The 21,771-nt window shown below is 45.2% G+C and overlaps 1 protein-coding gene across 5 annotated transcripts in view; it reads left to right on the forward strand.

Annotated features, from left to right (window-relative positions):
• The window catches only part of LOC115153001 (myopalladin), a 45,327-nt gene extending 23,556 nt beyond the window's left edge, over positions 1 to 21,771 (forward strand). For 2 of the 5 annotated variants that reach the window (XM_029697981.1, XM_029697982.1), the window contains 11 exons: positions 54 to 819; positions 1,262 to 2,518; positions 2,749 to 2,896; positions 3,542 to 3,622; positions 13,595 to 13,816; positions 14,140 to 14,289; positions 14,384 to 14,466; positions 19,464 to 19,593; positions 19,776 to 19,983; positions 20,215 to 20,380; positions 20,616 to 21,771. In XM_029697981.1, the coding sequence (XP_029553841.1) occupies positions 54 to 819; positions 1,262 to 2,518; positions 2,749 to 2,896; positions 3,542 to 3,622; positions 13,595 to 13,816; positions 14,140 to 14,289; positions 14,384 to 14,466; positions 19,464 to 19,593; positions 19,776 to 19,983; positions 20,215 to 20,380; positions 20,616 to 20,958 (3,554 nt within the window). In that variant the 3' untranslated portion in view covers positions 20,959 to 21,771. The remainder of the gene's footprint in view (positions 1 to 53; positions 820 to 1,261; positions 2,519 to 2,748; positions 2,897 to 3,541; positions 3,623 to 13,594; positions 13,817 to 14,139; positions 14,290 to 14,383; positions 14,467 to 19,463; positions 19,594 to 19,775; positions 19,984 to 20,214; positions 20,381 to 20,615) is intronic. The other 3 variants (XM_029697984.1, XM_029697985.1, XM_029697983.1) reach the window with 3 other exon arrangements.

Raw genomic sequence — 21,771 nt, forward strand, 5'->3', positions numbered from 1 at the left:
TGTTTAGACTTACACTAGGCTTTGAACCTATCCTTCTCCCTGTACCTTATTAGGAAATGAAAACACCAACAACAACCACGTGAAAACTCTCGTAGGCACTTTAACAATGGAGTCCACACAAGTCCCAGAGCCTTCTTCATCAGATCTCACTCTGCCCAGTCTAAAGCCTCAAGCTGAGGCTCTTGTCACCAACAGCATCAAGCCTCACTCCAGCACCATCCGCCTGGATCCTCTCAGCTCCAGCGCTTTACGACTGGAACCTCTGAGCACCAGTACCCTCCGTCTAGACCCTCTGAGCTCCAGCATGCTGCGCCAGGTGCCTGTTAGCCCCAGCATGCCCAGCCTGGACCCACTAAGCCTGGGCAACAGCCTCCGTATAGGCACCCGTAGCTCCAGCACATCTCATCTGGACTCACTCTACCTGAGCACCCCTCACCCAGACCTGCCTACTAGCTCCAGCGAGCCCCAGAGCAATGGTGAGATGCCCAAGACTGACCAGGAAGACTCCAGAGCCTTTTCAGTGTTACCTAACCCTCCCGTTGGTCTTTGGCCTAAGGTGGAAGGGACTCCTATCCATAAACCTGAGCCCCCTCCCCATGTAAACCTCCCTGATCCCCCCAACTCCTCCTGCCTTAAGCCTGGGGTTCTGGTTAACCACAACGGACCCAGGTCCAGCTCCAGGGCTGGCCTCCGTGTGCACTTTAAACTGCCTGAGGATGAAACGGAAAACCAGAGTGAAGCATCCAATAGCCATTCATATGAAGATATGTCACAGTTGGCCAATAAGGAACCACCTCCAGTACTGGCCAAGCCCAAACTGTGAGTATTCTAATTCTCAAGTATTTTTCAACTTATCTAGTATCACTTAACTTAATAATGCAATGAAAAGTCTTATACCAAGCTTGATACAGAACATTACTGACATTTCCAATTGCAGGTCTGAGTGTGTTTAGAGTCTGGATACTCCTATACGTTAAAAGGGCAGACTATTTCCCCAACCTGCCCCGGAAAGACACATTGTGCTCATTACTTTTTACGGAACTGTGTCTCGAGTATTTGTAGTTATTCGGGTGAGGAACACATTAAGACAAACATATGGTTTTATTATGGCCTGGTCTCAGATCTGTTTATACTGTCTTTCCAACTCCTATGGTTTGGCGTGACAAGGATTTATGAATTGGCAAGACCACATAAACAGATCTTGGACCAGGCTAGTTTTATTATATAAAGTTTTCAACATATTCCATCTCTGTTTTCTCAGAGACCCTGTCCAGCTGCAGCTTCTGCACAACCAGGTGCTTATGGAGCAGCAGGAGACTGAGTCAACCGGAGCCATCAAGAGCCAACCGGAGGCATCTGCCTGGCCAGTCCAGACACACCACGAGTCCCAGGCACAGACCCAAGCCCAGCCTCAGTCAAACCTGCCCCGTTCATCTACCCCCATGCCCCTGCAGACCACCCACGCCGCACCCATACTGACCACATCCCCAACACCCTTTCTCAACTCCGCCCCTGTGACAAGATTGAACACTACCCCTACACCCCAGCTAAACACTAGTCCCCCTGCCCACCTGCTAAACATTGCCTCTGCACCACTAATGAACCCATACACCCCCCATTCCTATTCTACTTCTTCAGCCCTGCTAAACACAAGCTCTGCACCACCAAAGAACACTACCTCTGCACCGTTACTGAACACAGCCCCTCCTACACCCGTTATAGGTACCCTGCCGTCCCTTCCTCAACTGAAGACAGCTCCTTCTTGTATGAGCTCCCCTTCATCTGCCTCTCTGCTGAGAACCGTTCCTGCACCACACCTGTACACCAGCCCTGCATCCCCACCCTATATGACCCAGCAAAACACCACCCATTCTTCCCAGCTGAATTTAGCACACTCATCCCAGCCTAAAGCCATTCACGTACCCAAGTTTAGCACACCTCCCGCACCTCATCTGAATACAGCCCCCACAGCATCCCTCAGCTCCATCCCTGCAGCTTTCAACAAGGCCCCCACAACCATGCAGAACACCTCCCCCTCTCCCCTGCTCAGATCAACCCACGCCTCCCTCCTCAACCTGGCCCCTACGTCACAGAGCTTCAACTACGCTAGGCCAAGGGAGTTCATCACTGCCCAGACTCTCCTCTCTCCATTTAGGAGTCCCTCTCCTACAGAGTCCCCCGTTCCGTTGCTCCACAAGCTGGCTGCCGAGCTCAACTCCTCCAACCCCAACCAGTTCTCTGCGCAACCCAGAGTCTTACCCACCAGAGTCCTCAAGTCACCCACCAGCCCCCCTCCCTTCATGTCCTCCCCCACCTCACCCACCCTGTCGCCTGCTGCCTACCTAAACTCTGCGTTCGCCCTGCCACAGCAGTCGCCTCCGCAGGCAGCGTCCCCGACCTCCAGTACCTCCACCCCCAGCCCCATCCAGAACCATGTGGCCTTCCTCAGCTCTGTCCTGCCCTCTCTACACACTACACAAGCCACCAACTCTATGGGCCTGCCCAGGAGTGCTCATAGGTAAGACCCTATGGTTCCTGAATTCCAGAAAGTTCACAGTTTAAAAAAAAAAAAATCCTGATTGGAGGATTACTAGAGGGGCGGAATCCTTCAACTCTGAATCCTCCGACCCGGATTTTGGGAAAAACCCGGGAACTTTGGACCTCTTACTTCACCATTCAATTCATCGTGTTTCAGTTTTATATATTGTAAAAATACATTTTTGCTAATTAATTTGTTTTGATCCACAGGCCACCTCAAGGCATACTGAAGAAGTTGCCTACAAGCACTCGTCCTATTTTAGATGATGACATTCGTAGCAGCCAACAAACTCTCCTCCACGATATTGAGAAAAAGCTTAGGTTCAATGAAGATTTAATGCGTGGTCATGTACAACAGGTATAGGATATATCCCTTCAGTTGTACTGTTATGCCGTGAGGCACATACCTTCCATGATAGATTGGGTGAATGACTGAATATGGAACTAAATGAATGAGTTATGCAGTAATAATATGGCTTGGAGTGGAACCAACAAATGAACAGAGGGATCTCAAATACATAAAGCATTCTTCTTCTACAAATTCTTTTCAACCCAACACCTGTTTGAATACCACGTTCTTCAAACATTTGAAAAGAACACAAAGTGGAGACTGCATGGTGAATTCTCACTTGCTTCCAATTTGCTATTCTGGAATTCTTATTATAAATCCATTTTGTTCTCCTTTAACATTGGAAATTGGGTAAAGTGACAATGTGAAACAATCTGGAAGCATTGAGAACATGCATTCATCTAAACTGAGAGATCAGCAGAGCATCAGCGAGCAATCCTTTTCCAATCATTCACTTTCCATATTCATTCATCATGTACTGTATGTGTCCCAGATAACGCCATGCTTATCATATTAATCACACATTACTCACACATTCGCGGTAGTGATGCCTCTGTGTCTCTGTGTGTGTCCATGGGTGTGTGTGTGTGTGTTTGTTCATTAGTGTGTGTGCATTTGTGTTGGTGTTCATCATTCATCCCTATCCTCTCACAGAAGCCGACTACTTATGACGGGAAAACAGAAAGCCGAAACCTCGGACCAAACATTCCTGCCACTGTCTTTAATTATGACGAGGTACAGCGAACATCTCTCTCCAAAGCATTGCTTTGCTCAGAACATTCGGTAACACTTTACATTAAGTTGCTCTTATACCTATGCAGAAACACTGTATTTACGCCAGTAACGACATTGGATTAAAATGTTCATTCCTAGTACTTCAGTAATTGCATAATGGGGTTGAATGTTTTTTGTAACCCTTGCAAAAAAAGATTGCAGTTTTGAAACTGCCTTAACTGCAATTGACTGTGGTATTTTGGATGCGGTAATTGCAGAATAACTGCAGTGTACTGCACACTAACTGCAGTTACACTGCAAAATTAGTGTAGTAAAAAAAACGTATTTTGGGCACAGTAATTGCAGCATACTGCAATTATATTTCACTCTAACTGCTGTAATACTGCACTCTGACTGCAATCATTTTTCGTAAGAGAGGAATAGGGACTGTTCCTTATTCCACTTGCATAATAACTAAAACCACTCAAGCCCATTATATATATTTTTTAAATAATTTTTTGCATTTTTTAATATTTAAAACATACAATATGCTCGCAGTGAAGCCGCTCAACAACTACATCACTTAGTGATCTAACAGCCTCCCATCCAGAGCGACACACGTCGACAGATCTCCTACCGGCCCTCCAAGATTCCCGCCACAGTTCCCCAAGACCCCCGCACAGAAAAAATAATACAATAATTCCATGTTACATATTGTGAGTGTAGTAATTACAGCATTACTACACAGGTATAAGAGCAACTTAATGTAAAGTATTACTGAATGTTGAAAACAGGTTTTAATTAATAAGTAGTATGGATGCATACTCATATATCCAAACACTAACCAGGTTTCCGTCCAAACTTTTTATGCAAGTAAAATACGTCGGATAAAAAATGTCCTGACAGGCCTGATGGAAACAGAAAATGTTTCTGTAAACTTTATAAATGTAGACAAAACAAAATACGCTAGACAAAGTGGAATCTTTTGGTATCGGTAAAATGAATTATGCGAGAAATGTCGGTAGAAAAGCTTTTATGAGCAAATATTGATATATTAACCTTCATATCAAAGTAAACTTGGAGTCACGCGATGACATGTTTTGTGGTCCTGCCACAACGACTTGTCAGGAAAGCATGCAGTTTATTAGGCTATAGATGAAATAAATGATGAACTTTACAGAGTGGTGAAAGTGCAAGGTGATGATGAGCTTGATGCTCATTTCCAATAAATATCGAGCGTCTTATTCTGGTGACATGATCATTGATGCTTGACTGCCGTTTAACAAATAAAAATAATCTCGCTCTTTAATCCATAATATTGTTATCATGTAGACTATACGCGATCGCACGTATACTGTGGCGCGCTGTTGGATGGAGCGCACGTTCCAATACCAGAGTGGGCACAACGTCATTACGCACAGTTTTATCGGCAACAAGTCAATTTGACATAAACATATCTGGTGGGGAAATATACATATTGTTTTTATGCGGAATCTGTCGCCAATTAATCATAAGTCATGCACTTTTAAAGTATTTGTAAACTAATATCCATTTCATGAATAATCTAAAGCAGTGGGCACCAACCCCTCGTGATAGACTGGTCAATCTCCAAACAATTCCTAGCTAATCACCAAACATGAAAAAAAACAATTATAAAGCCTTGCATTCCTATTTATTTTATCTGTTTCACACTGTTGGCGGTAGGTGCACTTCATTCAGCAGCCCGAGCACCAGGATGGCAAGGTGTTCCCATTTTGAACCATTTCATGTGTCTGAATGTAGACCTCCGCCTATCCGGCAGTTCCAGGGAGCAAATCAAGTGCAACCTATAGGACTCTAACGCTGGCCAATCAGATAGCTCAGATCAAGAGTCTGCAGTTTCCTTGTGCCAGATAATGTAAAATGATGCCTGGAATGCACAGAAAAGTTGATAATGTGAGATTTAAAAGCATTTACAACCATGACTAGAGAGAGACTCAATGAATACAGCAAACAGCTGCTGTTTTTAATGATTAAGTTCATGTTTAAGTTGTTATTCAGCACTGTTAATACTTTTGTTCAAAACTTTAAAAGCCATAAAATGTGCATTCTCCCTACTTCCACTCACACTACAACCAACACTGCAGCTGCAATTAATGAGTATCGCGAAGTGTTTCGATAAGCTTGCATTGTTATTATTTGCGGCTTGTGTCTTTTTTAATATCGAGGAACATTTCACTTTCTTTAGTCATAGGAGTAACAACATGAATTGGTGCATGATGCAGAAATGATGCAGTGCGACATACACTACATGACCAAAAGTATGTGGACACCGGCTCGTCAAACATCTCATTCCAAAATCCTCAGTATTAATCCGGAGTTGGTCCCCCCTCTGCTGCTATAAAAGCTTCCACTCTTCTGGAAGGCTTTCCAATATATGTTAGAACATTGCTGCGGCGACTTGCTTCCATTCAGCCACGAGCATTAGTGAGGTCGGGCACTGATGTTGGGCGATTAGGCCTGCCAGATGGTGAAGCGTGATGCAACCAAGGACAGATGATTTTTATGTACTTCAGCACTCACCAATCCCGTTCTGTGAGCTTGTGTAGCCTACCACTTCGCGGCTGAGCCGTTGTTGCTCCTAGATGTTTCCACTTCACAATAACAGCACTTACAGTTGACCTGGGCAGCTCTAGCAGGGAAGAAATTTGAGGAACTGACTTGTTAGAAAGGTGGCATCCCATGACGGTGCCAGGTTGAAAGTCACTGGGCTCTTCAGTAAGGCCATTCTACTGCCAAAGTTTGTCTATGGAAATTGCATGGCTGTGTGCTCGATTTTATACACCTGTCAGCAACGGGTGTGGCTGAAATAGCCGAATCCACTAATTTGAAGGGGGTGTCCACATACTTTTGTATTTTGTATATATGTTTCGCATCAGTTGAAAGACTGTGTCCCCTTTTCTCAGCGGAGAGAGGGAGGGAGAGAGGAGGGACGTTGAGTCGGGTGAAAGGCAGTCTCACCACTGCTCCCTCCCCGCAGACTGACCATCAGATGCAGGCCATCAGTCCAGTAAAAAAAGCTCATTATTATGCTCACTGAGCTGTGCCTCACAAGTAATAGAACAAATTATCTCTTACCAGTGTGATCATAGACCAACAATTTTGAAATATAATTTCTAAATGGTCTGAGAAGAACAACATTAGCAGGGCAATTCAAGTGTAGCCAATGTGCAGCGATAATGTATTGGGCCGCTCTATAGCCTGGTTAATGTTGCATAGGCTTGTTTAAAATTAATCTGAGCGGTAGATCTTGGCTTGCATTTTGACTCAGGGATCTTGACTCAGAAAAGGTTGGTGACCACTGATTTAAATGATTTCTAAACTGAAATATCGACCAAACTCATGTTATGTCCTAAATAGGCTAGGAAGTAGTATGAAGTAGTACACAGTGTTGTATGAGATCTTAAATTTCTTGGCAATTTCTTGCATGGAATAGCCTTCATTTCTTAGAACAAGAACAGACTGACGAGTTTCAGAAGAAAGATCTTTGTTTCTGGCCATTTTGAGCCTGTAATCGAACTTACAAATACTGATGCTCCAGATACTCAACTATTCTAAAGAAGGCCAGTTTAATTGCTTCTTTAATCAGAACAACAGGTTTCAGCTGTACTAACATAATTGCAAAAGGGTTTTCTAATGATCAATTAGCCTTTTAAAATGATAAACTTGGATTAGCTAACACAACGTGCCATTGGAACACAGGACTGATGGTTGCTGATGGGCCTCTGTACGCCTATGTAGATATTCCATAAAAAAATATGCCATTTCCAGCTACAATAGTCATTTACAACATTAACAATGTCTACACTGTATTTCTGATCAATTTGGACGAAAAATGTGCTTTTCTTTCAAAAACAAGGACATTTCTAAATGACCCCAAACTTTTGAATGGTAGTGTACATATACACTGAAATTCCACACTATACACTGACTCTGTGACTGGGTTCATCAGGAAGTGCATAGAGGATATTGTTCCCACTGTGGCGATTAGAATTGATCCAGACCCCAAAAAACGTGGATAGATGGCAGCAACACCTTCTTCACCCGCTTCGAGGAAAACAACATTGAGCTACGACGTGGGCCCCCTCTGATCACGAGGACTGTGTGCTCTCGTTGTCCGTGGCTGATGTGAGTAAGTCATTTAAGCGTGTTAACCCTCGCAAGGCTGCCGGCCCAGACGGCATCCCAAGCCGCGTCCTCAGAGCATGTGCAGACCAGCTGGCTAGAGTATTCACGGACATGTTCAATCTCTCTATATCCCAGTCTGTTGTCCCGACTTGCTTCAAGATATCCACCGTTGTTCCTGTACCCAATAAAGCGAAACTGAACTAAATGACTATCACTCACTTCTGTCATCATGAAGTACTTTGAGAGGCTAGTTAAGGACCATATCACCTCCACCTTACCGACCACCTAGTCCCACTACAATTCGCATACTGCCCCAACAGAACAACGGACAATGGAATCTCCACTTCACTGCACACAGCCTTATCCCACTTGGACAAGAGAAATACTGTACCTAAGTAAGAATGCAGTTCATCGACTACAGCTCAGCCTTCGACACCATAATGCCCTCCAAGCTCATCACTGAGCTCCGTGCCCTGGGTCTGAACCCCTCTCTGTGCAACTGGGTCCTGGACGGGCAGACCCCAAGTGGGGAAGGTAGGCAACAACACCTCCGGCACGCTGATCCTCAACTCGGGGGCCCCACAGGAGTGCGTGCTCAGCCCAATCATTTACTCACTGTTCACCCATGACTGCGTGCACATCACTGATGACCTGAAATAAATACACTGTGGTGAAGGGGGCGCAATAGCGCTTCTTCAACCTCAGGAGGCTGAAGAAATTCGGTTTGGCCCCTAAGACCCTCACAAACCTCTACACCATTAAGAGCATCCTGTTGGCTTGGTATGGCAATTGCACTGCTTACACCAGCCTCTCCAGAGGCTGGTGTGGGCAGCCCAACACATCAGCAGGGGCACACTGCCTGCCCTCCAGGACATCTACAGCACCCGGTGTCACAGGAAGGCCAAGTAGATCATCAAGGACTTCAACCATCCGAGCCACGGCCTGTTCACCACGCTACCATCTAGGAGGAGATGGTACAGGTGCATCAAAGCTGGGACAGAAAGACTGATTAACAACTTCTATCTCCAGGCCATCAGACTGTTAAACAGTCACCACTAGCCGGCCTCCCAGTACCCTGCCCTGAACTTAAGTCACTGTTACTAGCCAGCTACCATCCGTTACTCTACCCTGCACCTTACAGACTGCTGCCCGATAGTCATTGAACACTGATCACATTACATTTTACATTTACATCATTTAGCAGACGCTCTTATCCAAAGCGACTTACAAATTGGTGCATTCACCTTATGATATCCAGTGGAACAACCACTTTACAATAGTACATCTATATCTTTTTGGGGGGGGGGGGTTAGATGGATTACTTAATCCTATCCCAGGTATTCCTTAAAGAGGTGTGGTTTCAGGTGTCTCCGGAAGGTGGTGATTGACTCCGCTGTCCTGGCGTCGTGAGGGAGCTTGTTCCACCATTGGGGTGCCAGAGCAGCGAACAGTTTTGACTGGGCTGAGCGGGAACTGTGCTTCCGCAGAGGTAGGGTGGCGAGCAGGCCAGAGGTGGATGAACGCAGTGCCCTTCTTTGGGTGTAGGGACTGATCAGAGCCTGAAGGTATGGAGGTGCCGTTCCCCTCACAGCTCCGTAGGCAAGCACCATGGTCTTGTAGCAGATGCGAGCTTCAACTGGAAGCCAGTGGAGTGAGCGGGGTGACGTGAGAGAACTTGGGAAGGTTGAACACCGGACGGGCTGCGACATTCTGGATGAGTTGTAGGGGTTTGATGGCACAGGCAGGGAGCCCCGCCAACAGCGAGTTGCAGTAATCCAGACGGGAGATGACAAGTGCCTGGATTAGGACCTGCGCCGCTTCCTGTGTGAGGCAGGGTCGTACTCTGCGAATGTTGTAGAGCATGAACCTACAGGATCGGGTCACCGCCTCGTTGTTAGCGGAGAACGACAGGGTGTTGTCCAGGGTCACGCCAAGGCTCTTAGCACTCTGGGAGGAGGACACAATGGAGTTGTCAACCGTGATGGCGAGATCATGGAACGGCAGTCCTTCCCCGGGAGGAAGAGCAGCTCCGTCTTGCCGAGGTTCAGCTTGAGGTGGTGATCCGTCATCCACACTGATATGTCTGCCAGACATGCAGAGATGCGATTCACCACCTGGTTATCAGAAGGGGGAAAGGAGAAGATTAATTGTGTGTCGTCTGCGTAGCAATGATAGGAGAGACCATGTGAGGATATGACAGAGCCAAGTGACTTGGTGTATAGCGAGAATAGGAGAGGGCCTAGAACTGAGCCCTGGGGGACACCAGTGGTGAGAGCACGTGGTGCGGAGACGGATTCTCGCCATGCCACCTGGTAGGAGCGACCTGTCAGGTAGGACGCAATCCAAGAGTGAGCCGCGCCGGAGATGCCCAACTCGGAGAGGGTGGAGAGGAGGATCTGATGGTTCACAGTATCAAAGGCAGCAGATAGGTCTAGAAGGATGAGAGCAGAGCAGAGGAGAGAGAGTTAGCTTTAGCAGTGCGGAGAGCCTCCGTGACACAGAGAAGAGCAGTCTCAGTTGAATGACCAGTCTTGAAACCTGACTGATTTGGATCAAGAAGGTCATTCTGAGAGAGATAGCAAGAGAGCTGGCCAAGGACGGCACGCTCAAGAGTTTTGGAGAGGAAAGAAAGAAGGGATACTGGTCTGTAGTTGTTGACATCGGAGGGATCGAGTGTAGGTTTTTTGAGAAGGGGTGCAACTCTCGCTCTCTTGAAGATGGAAGGGACGTAGCCAGCGGTCAAGGATGAGTTTAGAGTGGTAGAAAGTGGCTTTAGCAGCAGAAACAGAGGAAGAAAATGTGGAGAGGAGGGAGTGAAAAGATGCCAGGTCCGCAGAGAGGCTAGTTTTCCTCCATTTCCGCTCGGCTGCCCGGAGCCCTGTTCTGTGAGCTCGCAATGAGTCGTCAAGCCACGGAGCAGGAGTGGAGGACCGAGCCAGCCGGGAGGATAGGGGACATAGAGAGTCAAAGGATGCAGAAAGGGAGGAGAGGAGGGTTAAGGAGGCAGAATCAGGAGATTGGTTGGAGAAGGGTTGAGCAGAGGGAAGAGATGATAGGATGGAAGAGGAGAGAGTAGCAGGAGAGAGAGAGCGAAGGTTGCGACGGCGCAATACCATCTGAGTAGGGGCAGAGTGAGTAGTGTTGGAGGTGAGCGAGAGGGAAAAGGATACAAGGTAGTGGTCGGAGACTTGGAGGGGAGTTGCAGTGAGATTGGTAGAAGAACAGCATCTAGTAAATATGAGGTCAAGCGTATTGCATGCCTTGTGAGTAGGGGGGGACGGTGAGAGGGTGAGGCCAAAAGAGGAGAGGAGTGGAAAGAAGGAGGCAGAGAGAAATGAGTCAAAGGTAGACGTAGGGAGGTTAAAGTCACCCAGAATTGTGAGGGGTGAGCCATCCTCAGGAAAGGAACTTATCAAGGCGTCAAGCTCATTGATGAACTCTCCAAGGGAACCTGGAGGGCGATAAATGATAAGGATGTTAAGCTTGAATGGGCATACATTTAATAATGTTAACATACAGTTTTTATATGTATTCTAGTCATGGCTCATCCTATATCACTACTGCTGTGCACACCTTTTCTATTCATAAACTGACCTTACTGCCTATACCATTTTATATGTACAGTGCATTCGGAAAGTATTCAGACCCCTTGACTTTTTCTACATTTTGTTACGTTACAGCCTTATTCAAAAATTCATTAAATCGTTTTTTTCCCTCATCAATCTGCACACAATACCCCATTAGAAAAAGGAAATGATTATAAAATAAACATCATATAAGCATTCAGACCCTTTTCTCAGTACTTTGTTGAAGCACCTTGGGCAGCGATTACAGCCTTGAGTCTTATTGGGTATGACACTACAAGCTTGGCACACCTGTATTTGGGGAGTTTCTCCCATTCTTCTATGCAGATCCTCTCAAGCTCTGTCAGGTTGGATGGGGAGCGTCGCTGCACAGCTATTTCAGGTCTCTCCAGAGATGTTTGATCGGGTACAAGTCTGGACTCTGGCTGGTCCACTCAAGGACATTCAGAGACTTGTCCCGAAGCCACTCCTGTGTTGTCTTGACTGTATGGTTAGAGTCGTTGTCCTGTTGGGAGGTGAACCTTCACCCCAGTCTGAAGTCCTGAGTGCTCTGGAGCAGGTTTTCATCAAGGATCTCTGTACTTTGCTCCGTTAATCTTTTCCCGGATCCTGACTAGTCTCCCAGTCCCTGCCACTGAAAAACATCCCCACAGCATGATGCTGCCACCACCATGCTTCACCGTAGAGATGGTGCCAGGTTTCCTCCATACGTGATGCTTGGCATTCAGACCAAATAGTTTTTGGTTTCATCAGAACAGAGAAAGAATCTTGTTTCTCATGGTCTGAAAGTCCTTTACGTGGCTTTTGGCAAACTCCAAGCAGGCTGTCATGTACCTTATACTGAGGAGTGGCTTCCGTCTCGCCACTATATCATAAAGGCCTGATTGGTGGAGTGCTGCAGAGATGGTTGTCCTTCTGGAAGGTTCTCCCATCTCCACAGAGGAACTCTGGAGCTCTGTCAGAGTGACCATCGGGTTCTTGGTCACCTCCCTGACAAAGGCCCTTCTCCCTCAATTGCTGAGTTTGACTGGGCGGCCAGCTCTAGGGAAAGTCTTAGTGGTTCCAAACTTATTCCATTTAAGAATGGAGGCCACTGTGTTTTGGGGACTTCCAATGCTGCAGACATTTTTTGGTACCCTTCCCCAGATCTGTACCTTGACACAATCCTGTCTCGGAGTTCTATGGACAATTCCTTCGACCTCATGGCTTGGTTTTTGCTCTGGCATGCGCTGTCAACTGTGGGACCTTATATAGACAGGTGTGTGCCTACCAAATCATGTCCAATCAATTGACTTTACCACAGGTGGACTCCAAGTTGATCAATGGAAACAGGATGTACCCGAGCTCAATTTTGAGTGTCATAGAAAAGGGTCTGAATACCCTTTGTAAGGTATTTCTGTTTTTTGCAAACATTTCTAAAAAACGTTTTGCTTTATCATTATGTGGTATTGTGTGTAGATGGATGAGGAAAAACATATTTAATCAATTATAGAATAAGGCTGTAACGTAACAAAAACATTTGGGAAAAGGGAAGGGGTCTGAATTGTTTCCGAATACACTGTACATTTATATTCTGGACTGACGTTGCTCGTTCTGATATTTCTTAATTTATTTATTTAAACTTTTTTTGTGCATATTGTTGTGTATTGCCAGGTATTATTACTGCACTGTTGGCGCTAGAGACACAAGCATTTGCAATAACGTCTGCAAATCTGTGTATTCGACCAATAAACTTTGATTTGATTCCAATGTTCTTCATTGCATCTCAATTAGGAAAATTGGAATTGGATTGACTCCCACCATGCCTTTAACACAATATCGCCATTGCTGAATGGTGCTCTGGGTCTGACTCCTCTGTAAATCTACTCAAGTACTGTAACACTCTCCAAAACTGTTTCTGTAATGTATCCCCATTCCATCTCGGTGAAGTATTTGATACAATATTTCAATTGGTAAATATGTTTCCTTCACTACATGCAGGAGTCTCTGCCATTATATCAGGTGTCATACTATTTTTATTCCTGCCATAGTATTATTTGCAGCATCTTGATTTAAATCTGTTTATTATAATTACTTACATTCTATATTGTCGCATGATATGATACCTAGATATTTATTATAACATTGATGCTCTTTTTAGTTTTGCTTAAATTTAACCTACACAAGGAAAGCACTTTAATGACTTACACTATTGGCATGACTACTGCAATTATTTTTATACAGCGGTCTTACTTTATTTTAGGAGTACAAAGTGTCCAACTTTGAGCAGAGGCTGATGAGTGAGATAGAGTTCCGTCTGGAGCGCACGCCAGTCGAGGAGTCAGATGACGAGGTACAACACGATGAGATCCCAACAGGGAAGTGCATTGCTCCCATGTTTGACAAAAAACTGAAGAACTTCAGGGCCATGGAGGGTGTGCCTATGACGTTCTCCTGTAAAGTGGTGGGGATCCCTGTACCTAAGGTGAGACAGCACATTTATGTTTTTTTAAATATGTTATGTCACCCAGAATGTTTTTTTTTAGCAGAGGTTTTCATCCAAATTGCCTTATAGTATAATGATAACAAAGATTTTTAGTATGTGATCCTGTCAGGATTTTATCTGCCAATGGCAGGGAGGAAGGACAGAGGGCTCTGCTTGATTGGGTCTCTCTTTTGTATTATATTCGTGGGGTCATCCGGGATCTGGACTTTGATATGGCAGTTCATTTGTATGTTCACCATACAGTGAGTGGACATGTACTCAACATTTGTTAGAAATCTTCCTCGGTCTTCAACCCATTTCAGGTTTACTGGTTCAAGGATGGCAAGCAGATCTTGAGGAAAAATGATCATTATAAGAAGATAAGAGAGGGGGACGGAACCTGTGTCCTACACATAGAGGTCACCAATAACGACGATGATGGCAACTACACTGTCCTGGCAGCTAACCCCCAGGTAACCTAACCACCTGTAATTGTTTCACTCTTATAAACCTTTCTTACCCCTTTGCCAAATCTGATTTGCTAATGAATTAATTGATGATCACCAGGGACGAATCAGCTGCTCCGGTCATTTGATCATCCAAACGGGTCCTCTCCGAAACCGAATGACACCTATGATTCACTCTCAGAGGTGAGAATTTATTTTTTTTTATAATTATTTTTATTTAACCAGGTAGGCTAGTTGAGAACAAGTTCTCATTTACAACTGCGACCTGGCCAAGATTAAGCATAGCAATTCAACACATACAACAACACAGAGTTACACATGGAATAAACAAAACATACAGTCAATAATACAGTAGAACAAAAGAAAACAAAAAGTCTATATACAGTGAGTGCAAATGAGGTAAGTTAAGGCAATAAATAGGACATGGTGGCGAAGTAATTACAATATAGCAATTAAACAATGGAATGGTAGATGTGCAGAAGATGAATGTGCAAGTAGAGATACTGGGGTGCAAAGGAGCAAGATAAATAAATAAATAAATACAGTATGGGGATGAGGTAGGTAGATAGATGGGCTGTTTACAGATGGGCTATGTGCAGTGATCTGTGAGCTGTTCTGACAGCTGGTGCTTAAAGCTAGTGAGGGAGATATGAGTCTCCAGCTTCAGAGATTTCTGCAGTTCGTTCCAGTCATTGGCAGCAGAGAACTGGAAGGAAAGACGACCAAAGGAGGAATTGGCTTTGGGGGTGACCAGTGAGATATACCTGCTGGAGCGCGTGCTACGAGTGGGTGCTGCTATGGTGACCAGTGAGCTAAGATAAGACGGGGCTTTACCTAGCAGGGTCTTGTAGATAACCTGTAGCCAGTGGGTTTGGCGACGAGTATGAAGCGAGGGCCAACCAACGAGAGCGTACAGGTCGCAATGGTGGGTAGTGTATGGGGCTATGGTGACAAAACGGATGGCACTGTGATAGACTGCATCCAGTTTGTTGAGTAGAGTGTTGGAGGCTATTTTATAGATGACATCACCGATGTCGAGGATCGGTAGAATGGTCAGTGTTACGAGGGTATGTTTGGCAGCATGAGTGAAGGGTGCTTTGTTGCGATATAGGAAGCCGATTCTAGATTTAATTTTGGATTGGAGATGCTTAATGTGAGTCTGGAAGGAGAGTTTACAGTCTAACCAGACACCCAGGTATTTGTAGTTGTCCATGTATTCTAAGTCAGAGCCGTCCAGAGTATTGATGCTGGACGGGCGAGCAGGTGCGGGCAGTGATCGATTGAATAGCATGCATTTAGTTTTACTTGTGTTTAAGAGCAGTTGGAGGCCACAGAAGGAGAGTTGTATGGCATTCAAGCTCGTCTGGAGGTTAGTAACACAGGGGCCAGAAGTATACAGAATGGTGTTGTCTGCGTAGAGGTGGATCAGAGAATCACCAGCAGCAAGAGCAACATCATTGATGTATACAGAGAAGAGTCGGCCCGAGAATTGAACCCTGTGGCACACCAATAGAGACTGCCAGAGGTCCGGACAACAGGCCCTCCGATTTGACACATTGAACTCTATCAGAGAAGTAGTTGATAAACCAGGCGAGGCAATCATTTGAGAAACCAAGGCTGTCGAGTCTGCCAATAGGAATGTGGTGATTGACAGAGTCGAAAGCCTTGGCCAGGTCTATGAATACAGCTGCACAGTAATGTCTCTTATCGATGGCGGTTATGATGTCATTTAGGACCTTGAGCGTGGTTGAGGTGCACCCATGACCAGCTCTGAAACCAGATTGCATAGCGGAGAAGGTACGGTGGGATTCGAAATGGTCGGTAATCTGTTTGTTAACTTGGCTTTCGAAAACCTTAGAAAGACAGGGTAGGATAGATATAGGTCTGTAGCAGTTTGGGTCTAGAGTGTCACCCCCTTTGAAGAGGGGGATGACCGCGCCAGCTTTCCAATCTTTGGGAATCTCAGACGATACGAAAGAGAGGTTGAACAGGCTAGTAATAGGGGTTGCAACAATTTCGGCAGATAATGTTAGAAAGAGAGGGTCCAGATTGTCTAGCCCGGCTGATTTGTATGGGTCCAGATTTTGCAGCTCTTTCAGAACATCAGCTATCTGGATTTGGGTGAAGGAGAAATGGTGGGGCCTTTGGCGGGTTTCTGTGGAGGGTCCCGGGCAGTTGACCGGGGTAGGGGTAGCCAGGTGGAAAGCATGGCCAGCCGTAGAGAAATGCTTATTGAAATTCTCAATTATAGTGGATTTATCGGTGGTAGCAGTGTTTCCTAGCCTCAGCGCAATGGGCAGATGGGAGGAGGTGCTCTTATTCTCCATGGACTTTAGTGTCCCAGAACTTTTTTGAGTTAGTACTACAGGATGCAAATTTCTGTTTGAAAAAGCTAGCCTTAGCTTTTCTAACTGCCTGTGTATATTTGTTCCTAACTTCCCTGAAAAGTTGCATATCACGGGGGCTATTCGATGCTAATGCAGAATGCCACAGGATGTTTTTGTGCTGGTCAAGGGCAGACCGGTCTGGAGTGAACCAAGGACTATATCTATTCCTAGTTCTACATTTTTTGAGTGGGGCATGCTTATTTAAGATAGTGAGGAAGGCACTTTTAAAGAATAGCCAGGCATCATCTACTGACGGGATGAGGTCAATGTCATTCCAGGATACCCCGGCCAGGTCGATTAGAAAGGCCTGCTCGCAGAAGTGTTTTAGGGAGCGTTTGACAGTGATGAGGGGTGGTCGTTTGGTGGCAGACCCATTACGGATGCAGGCAATGAGGCAGTGATCGCTGAGATCTTGATTGAAAAAAGCAGAGGTGTATTTGGAGGGAGAGTTAGTTAGGATGACATCTATGAGGGTGCCCGTGTTTACGGATTTGGGGTTGTACCTGGTAGGTTCATTGATAATTTGTGTGAGATTGAGGGCATCAAGCTTCGATTGTAGGATGTTCGATTGCGTGTTAAGCATGTCCCAGTTTAGGTCACCTAGTAGCACGAGCTCAGAAGATAGATGGGGGGGCAATCAATTCACATATGGTATTGAGGGCACAGCTGGGGGCAGAGGGAGGTCTATAGCAAGCGGCAACAGTGAGAGACTTGTTTCTGGAAAGGTGCATTTTTAGAAGTAGAAGCTCGAATTGTTTGGGTACAGACTTGGATAGTAATACAGAACTCTGCAGGCTATATTTGCAGTAGATTGCAACACTGCCCCCTTTGGCAGTTCTATCTTGGCAGAAAATGTTATAGTTAGCGATGGAGATTTCAGGGTTTTTGGTGGTTTTCCTAAGCCAGGATTCAGACACGGCTAAGACATCCGGGTTGGCAGAGTGTGCTAAAGCAGTGAGTAAAACAAACTTAGGGAGTAGGCTTCTAATGTTAACATGCATGAAACCAAGGCTTTTACGGTTACAGAAGTCAACAAATGAGAGCACCTGTGGAGTGGGAGTGGAGCTAGGTACTGCAGGACCTGGATTAACCTCCACATCACCAGAGGAATAGAGGAGAAGTAGGATAAGGGTACGGCTAAAGGCTTTCCGAACTGGCAGTCTAGCACGTTCGAAACAGAGAGTAAAAGGAGCAGGTTTCTGGGCACGATAGCATAGATTCAAGGCATAGTGTACAGACAAAGGTAAGGTAGGATGTGAGTACATTGGAGGTAAACCTAGGCATTGAGTAATGATGAGAGATATAGTTTCTAGAGACGTTTAAACCAGGTGATGTCATCGCATATGTAGGAGGTGGAACAACATGGTTGGTTAAGGCATATTGAGCAGGGCTAGAGGCTCTACAGTGAAATAAGACAGTAATCACTAACCAGGACAGTAATGGACGAGGCATATTGATATTAGAGAGAGGCATGCGTAGCCAAGTGAACATATGGGTCCAGTGAGCGGTTGGGCTGACTGGGGACACGGCGATTCAGACAGTTAGCAGGCCGATGCTAACAGGCTAACAGTTAGTAGGCCGGGGCTAAACAAGCTAGCAGTTAGCAGACCGGGGCTGGCAAGCTAGCAGTTAGCAGACCGGGGCAAGCAAGCTAGCAGTTAACAGACTGGGGCTAGAAAGTTAGCCTTTGGGGGATGTCGCGATGGGGGTAAGTCTGTTTTTGCCTCTTCGTGCGGTGCCGTCGATATTAGTCATGGAATTAGTAGGTTTCCAAGTAGCTCAAGGTAGCTAGTAGGCCGCGGTTAGCAGAATGGGCCTTCAGCGGACGTCATGCCTGAGGGGCCTGTTGGAATCCTCGGGCAGATTATGTCAGTATTCCAGTCGTAGAGGATCGGCGGGGTTCAGTGCCCCGTACCGGCAGTAGAAGGGGTCCGGATATTGTAGCCCAGGAGTGGGCTTCGGTGGTAGCACAGGAGCCCTGGCCACGCTAGCTTCAGACTAATTGGTGCTTGCTCCGGGATGGAAACGCTAGCCAGGAGTAGTCACCCGGGATTGCTGTTAGCAACTTGCGAAAATCCAGATGAAAATGTTCAGAGTTTGCGATAGGAATCCAGGGATATAGGAAAAATAAATAAAAAATAGGTAAAAATACTAATAGGTCCGTTATGCTCTGGTTTGAGTCACGTTGTTCGAACTGGCGAGAGCTTTCCGAGCTAAAGGTTAGCTGGTGACCGCTAGCAATGGTTTGCTGACTGATAGCTGGTAGGTAGTTAGCTGGCTAGCTTCAGTTGAGGGATTCCAGATCCGAAGTAAATAGAAATACTTTAGAAAAAAAAAACTGATCCACGCCACATTGAGTGAGGCGGGTTGCAGGAGAGTATTTAGAAGTTGAGGTTTAGGAAAATATTTTAAAAAGATATGCGAAGAAAAATAAGTAAAAAGATATATACAAGGAAGGACTGACTGAGTGTGCATTGTGATCTGCAGAGGTAAGAAGAACCCTCAGCATGGAGAGCCAGCATGATTGCAGCTCTTACTGTTGTTTGTAGAGGTTACTAACAGTAAGATCGCAGATGTAGATATTGCCCAGACTACTGTTGAACAGACACAAACCCTCATAGCAACCATAAACCCATATAGAGATAAACCAATCAGAGAGTTTTATCCCTATGATAGCAACACTAATCTCATACATCATGGTCTTAGCGATTGCAGATGACAAGATATCTCAGCAATACCAGGGCCAATATACATGTACTGTAACATGTTCTGCACATCCCGACATGCCTACAGAGTGCGGGCCCGCATACAGGAAGTGGAAGAGGGTGAAACAACCCAGGAACGCTTCTTCCAACCTCACTTCCTCCAGGCTCCAGGGGACATGGTGGCTCATGAGGGCAGAGTCTGTAGATTAGACTGCAAGGTATGTGACATTTACCATGGACTGTAAAATAACTGAATAGAATGATTTAAGCAATGGTCATTTAATACATTTTAGATTTACTATAACAAAATCGGTGCTAAATATCAGTCAGGATAGCCTTTGAAGATAGATAGCACTTCTTGTGAGATGTGTACAGTACGATGTGTTTCTCTGTTTTCCAGGTTAGTGGCCTTCCAAACCCAGAGCTGATGTGGCTGATCAACGGGAGGCCCATCTACCCAGACTTCTACCACCGGATGCTGGTGAGGGAGAACGGCATCCATTCCCTTGTCATAGACCCTCTAAAACAGGACGACGCCGGGACATACACTTGCATTGCCAGCAACAAAGCAGGACAGAGCTCCTTCAGTCTAGAGTTAAGAGTTGTGGGTAAGAGTTCTCAAAACAAGTATTTTCAATAAATATTTAGAAGCATTTATGATGACTTATTATTGAAAGTTAGTATAAAATGTAACATTTATATAATGTAGGTAATCAATGATAGGTTTTGAATAAGTAACGACAAAAACATAAATTTGTTATAGTGACGTATGCCATGACAATTAATAAGTATTATAGTAATTGTACATGACAGAGAATAACTATTATTTTCCCATTCAGAAAAAGAGATGAAGCAGGTCCCCCAGTTTGTGGAGAAGCTCCAGAACACAGGCATCGCAGAGGGCACCCCCGTCCGACTGGAGTGCAGGGTGCTGGGCATGCCTCCACCTGTCATCTACTGGAAGAAAGACAATGACACCATTCCTCACACCAAGGCCAGAGTCAGGTTAATATTCCCTAACTAACCTCTCACCCTCCAACCAGAAAGTTGACTGCCCACTTATATTCAAACTCATGTAGACAAGAGGTAACACACAAAACCCATGCACATTCCAATTCAGCCAGATTAGATTAAAAAATTAATGCTTGTTATTCACCAAAAACATTTAATTAGAACACAGTTGATAAACACATTTAGTTTAGTGTGATGATTTAATTGAAGATATGTTTTTTGATTCTAGCTTACACCAGGATGCCACTGGATATGTTTTCCTCCTGATTCAGCCAACCAGGAAAGAGGATGCTGGCTGGTACACCGTATCAGCAAAGAATGAGGCTGGAATTGTTTCTTGCACAGCGAGACTAGATATCTATGGTAAATTCAATACCACTTTTAACAGCTTTCTCTTACCTGTCACAGTGTTTATTGTGATAGTTTTGAATGACTCAATAGTTGCTAATGATTGTGTTTTAAGTATATCAATATATCAAATGCATGGACTACAATACCCAGAGCCATCTCTGTTCTTTGCAGCCCAGTGGCATCAACATGTTCTTCTGCCTATGAAGAAGGCTCCGCGGTAAGGCAGTCGCTATGCAGCACTGACTGGCCAAGGCCTAGACATCAAGTCTGCCTTTCCCACGACGGACAACAGCCCCATCCTGTTCTCCAGCTCCCCTATGGAGGCACAGTTGGAGAGCGAGGAGCTGTGAGATGCTAGCTGTGTAAGAAGCAGACATACTCTGCCACAGGGTTGTAAAAGTCTGTAAACTTCCCCATAATGCACAGGTTTTTCAGAAATTCTAGTTGAACGTTTTGGAAAGTTTATGGAATTTTGCCAACCTAATTACCACTGGCCCTTTGAACCCACAAACTACTCTTCTCTGGAATCTCGTAGGGCCGGTTTCCCAGAAACAGATTCAAGCCAAGTACTGGACTAAAAAGCATGCCCAAATAGAGAATCTCCATTGAAATGGTCTAATCTACTAGTCAATCTAATCTGTGGTGGCCAGTAGGATTAAGAGATGGAAGAGCAGGACTATAATCTGAGCAGTTTGTTTCATCTGGTTTGTGTGATACATTTGAAGTGATACATTAAAGTTAGAATGACAAAAACGGTTAGATTTTAAACTGTCAACCTAATGCTGTGTTTGCTTGTCCGCCATTCCTATTGAATTGTATCATTTGAAGTGTCTGATTCACAAAAAACAGACACAATCGCCAAGTCTTAGTTCACGAGCCACCAAGTCAACTATAATCTTCCAATAGATCAGATGTATTATTTTATTTATTTTTGATTATTTAGATTGATATGGCGGCAGGTAGACTAACGGTTAGAGCGTTGGGCCAGTAACTAAAATGTTGCTAGTTCGAATCCTCAAGCCAACAAGGTGAAA

Source organism: Salmo trutta, chromosome 18 (assembly GCF_901001165.1).
Source record: "Salmo trutta chromosome 18, fSalTru1.1, whole genome shotgun sequence".
NCBI classification, from domain to species: domain Eukaryota; kingdom Metazoa; phylum Chordata; class Actinopteri; order Salmoniformes; family Salmonidae; genus Salmo; species Salmo trutta.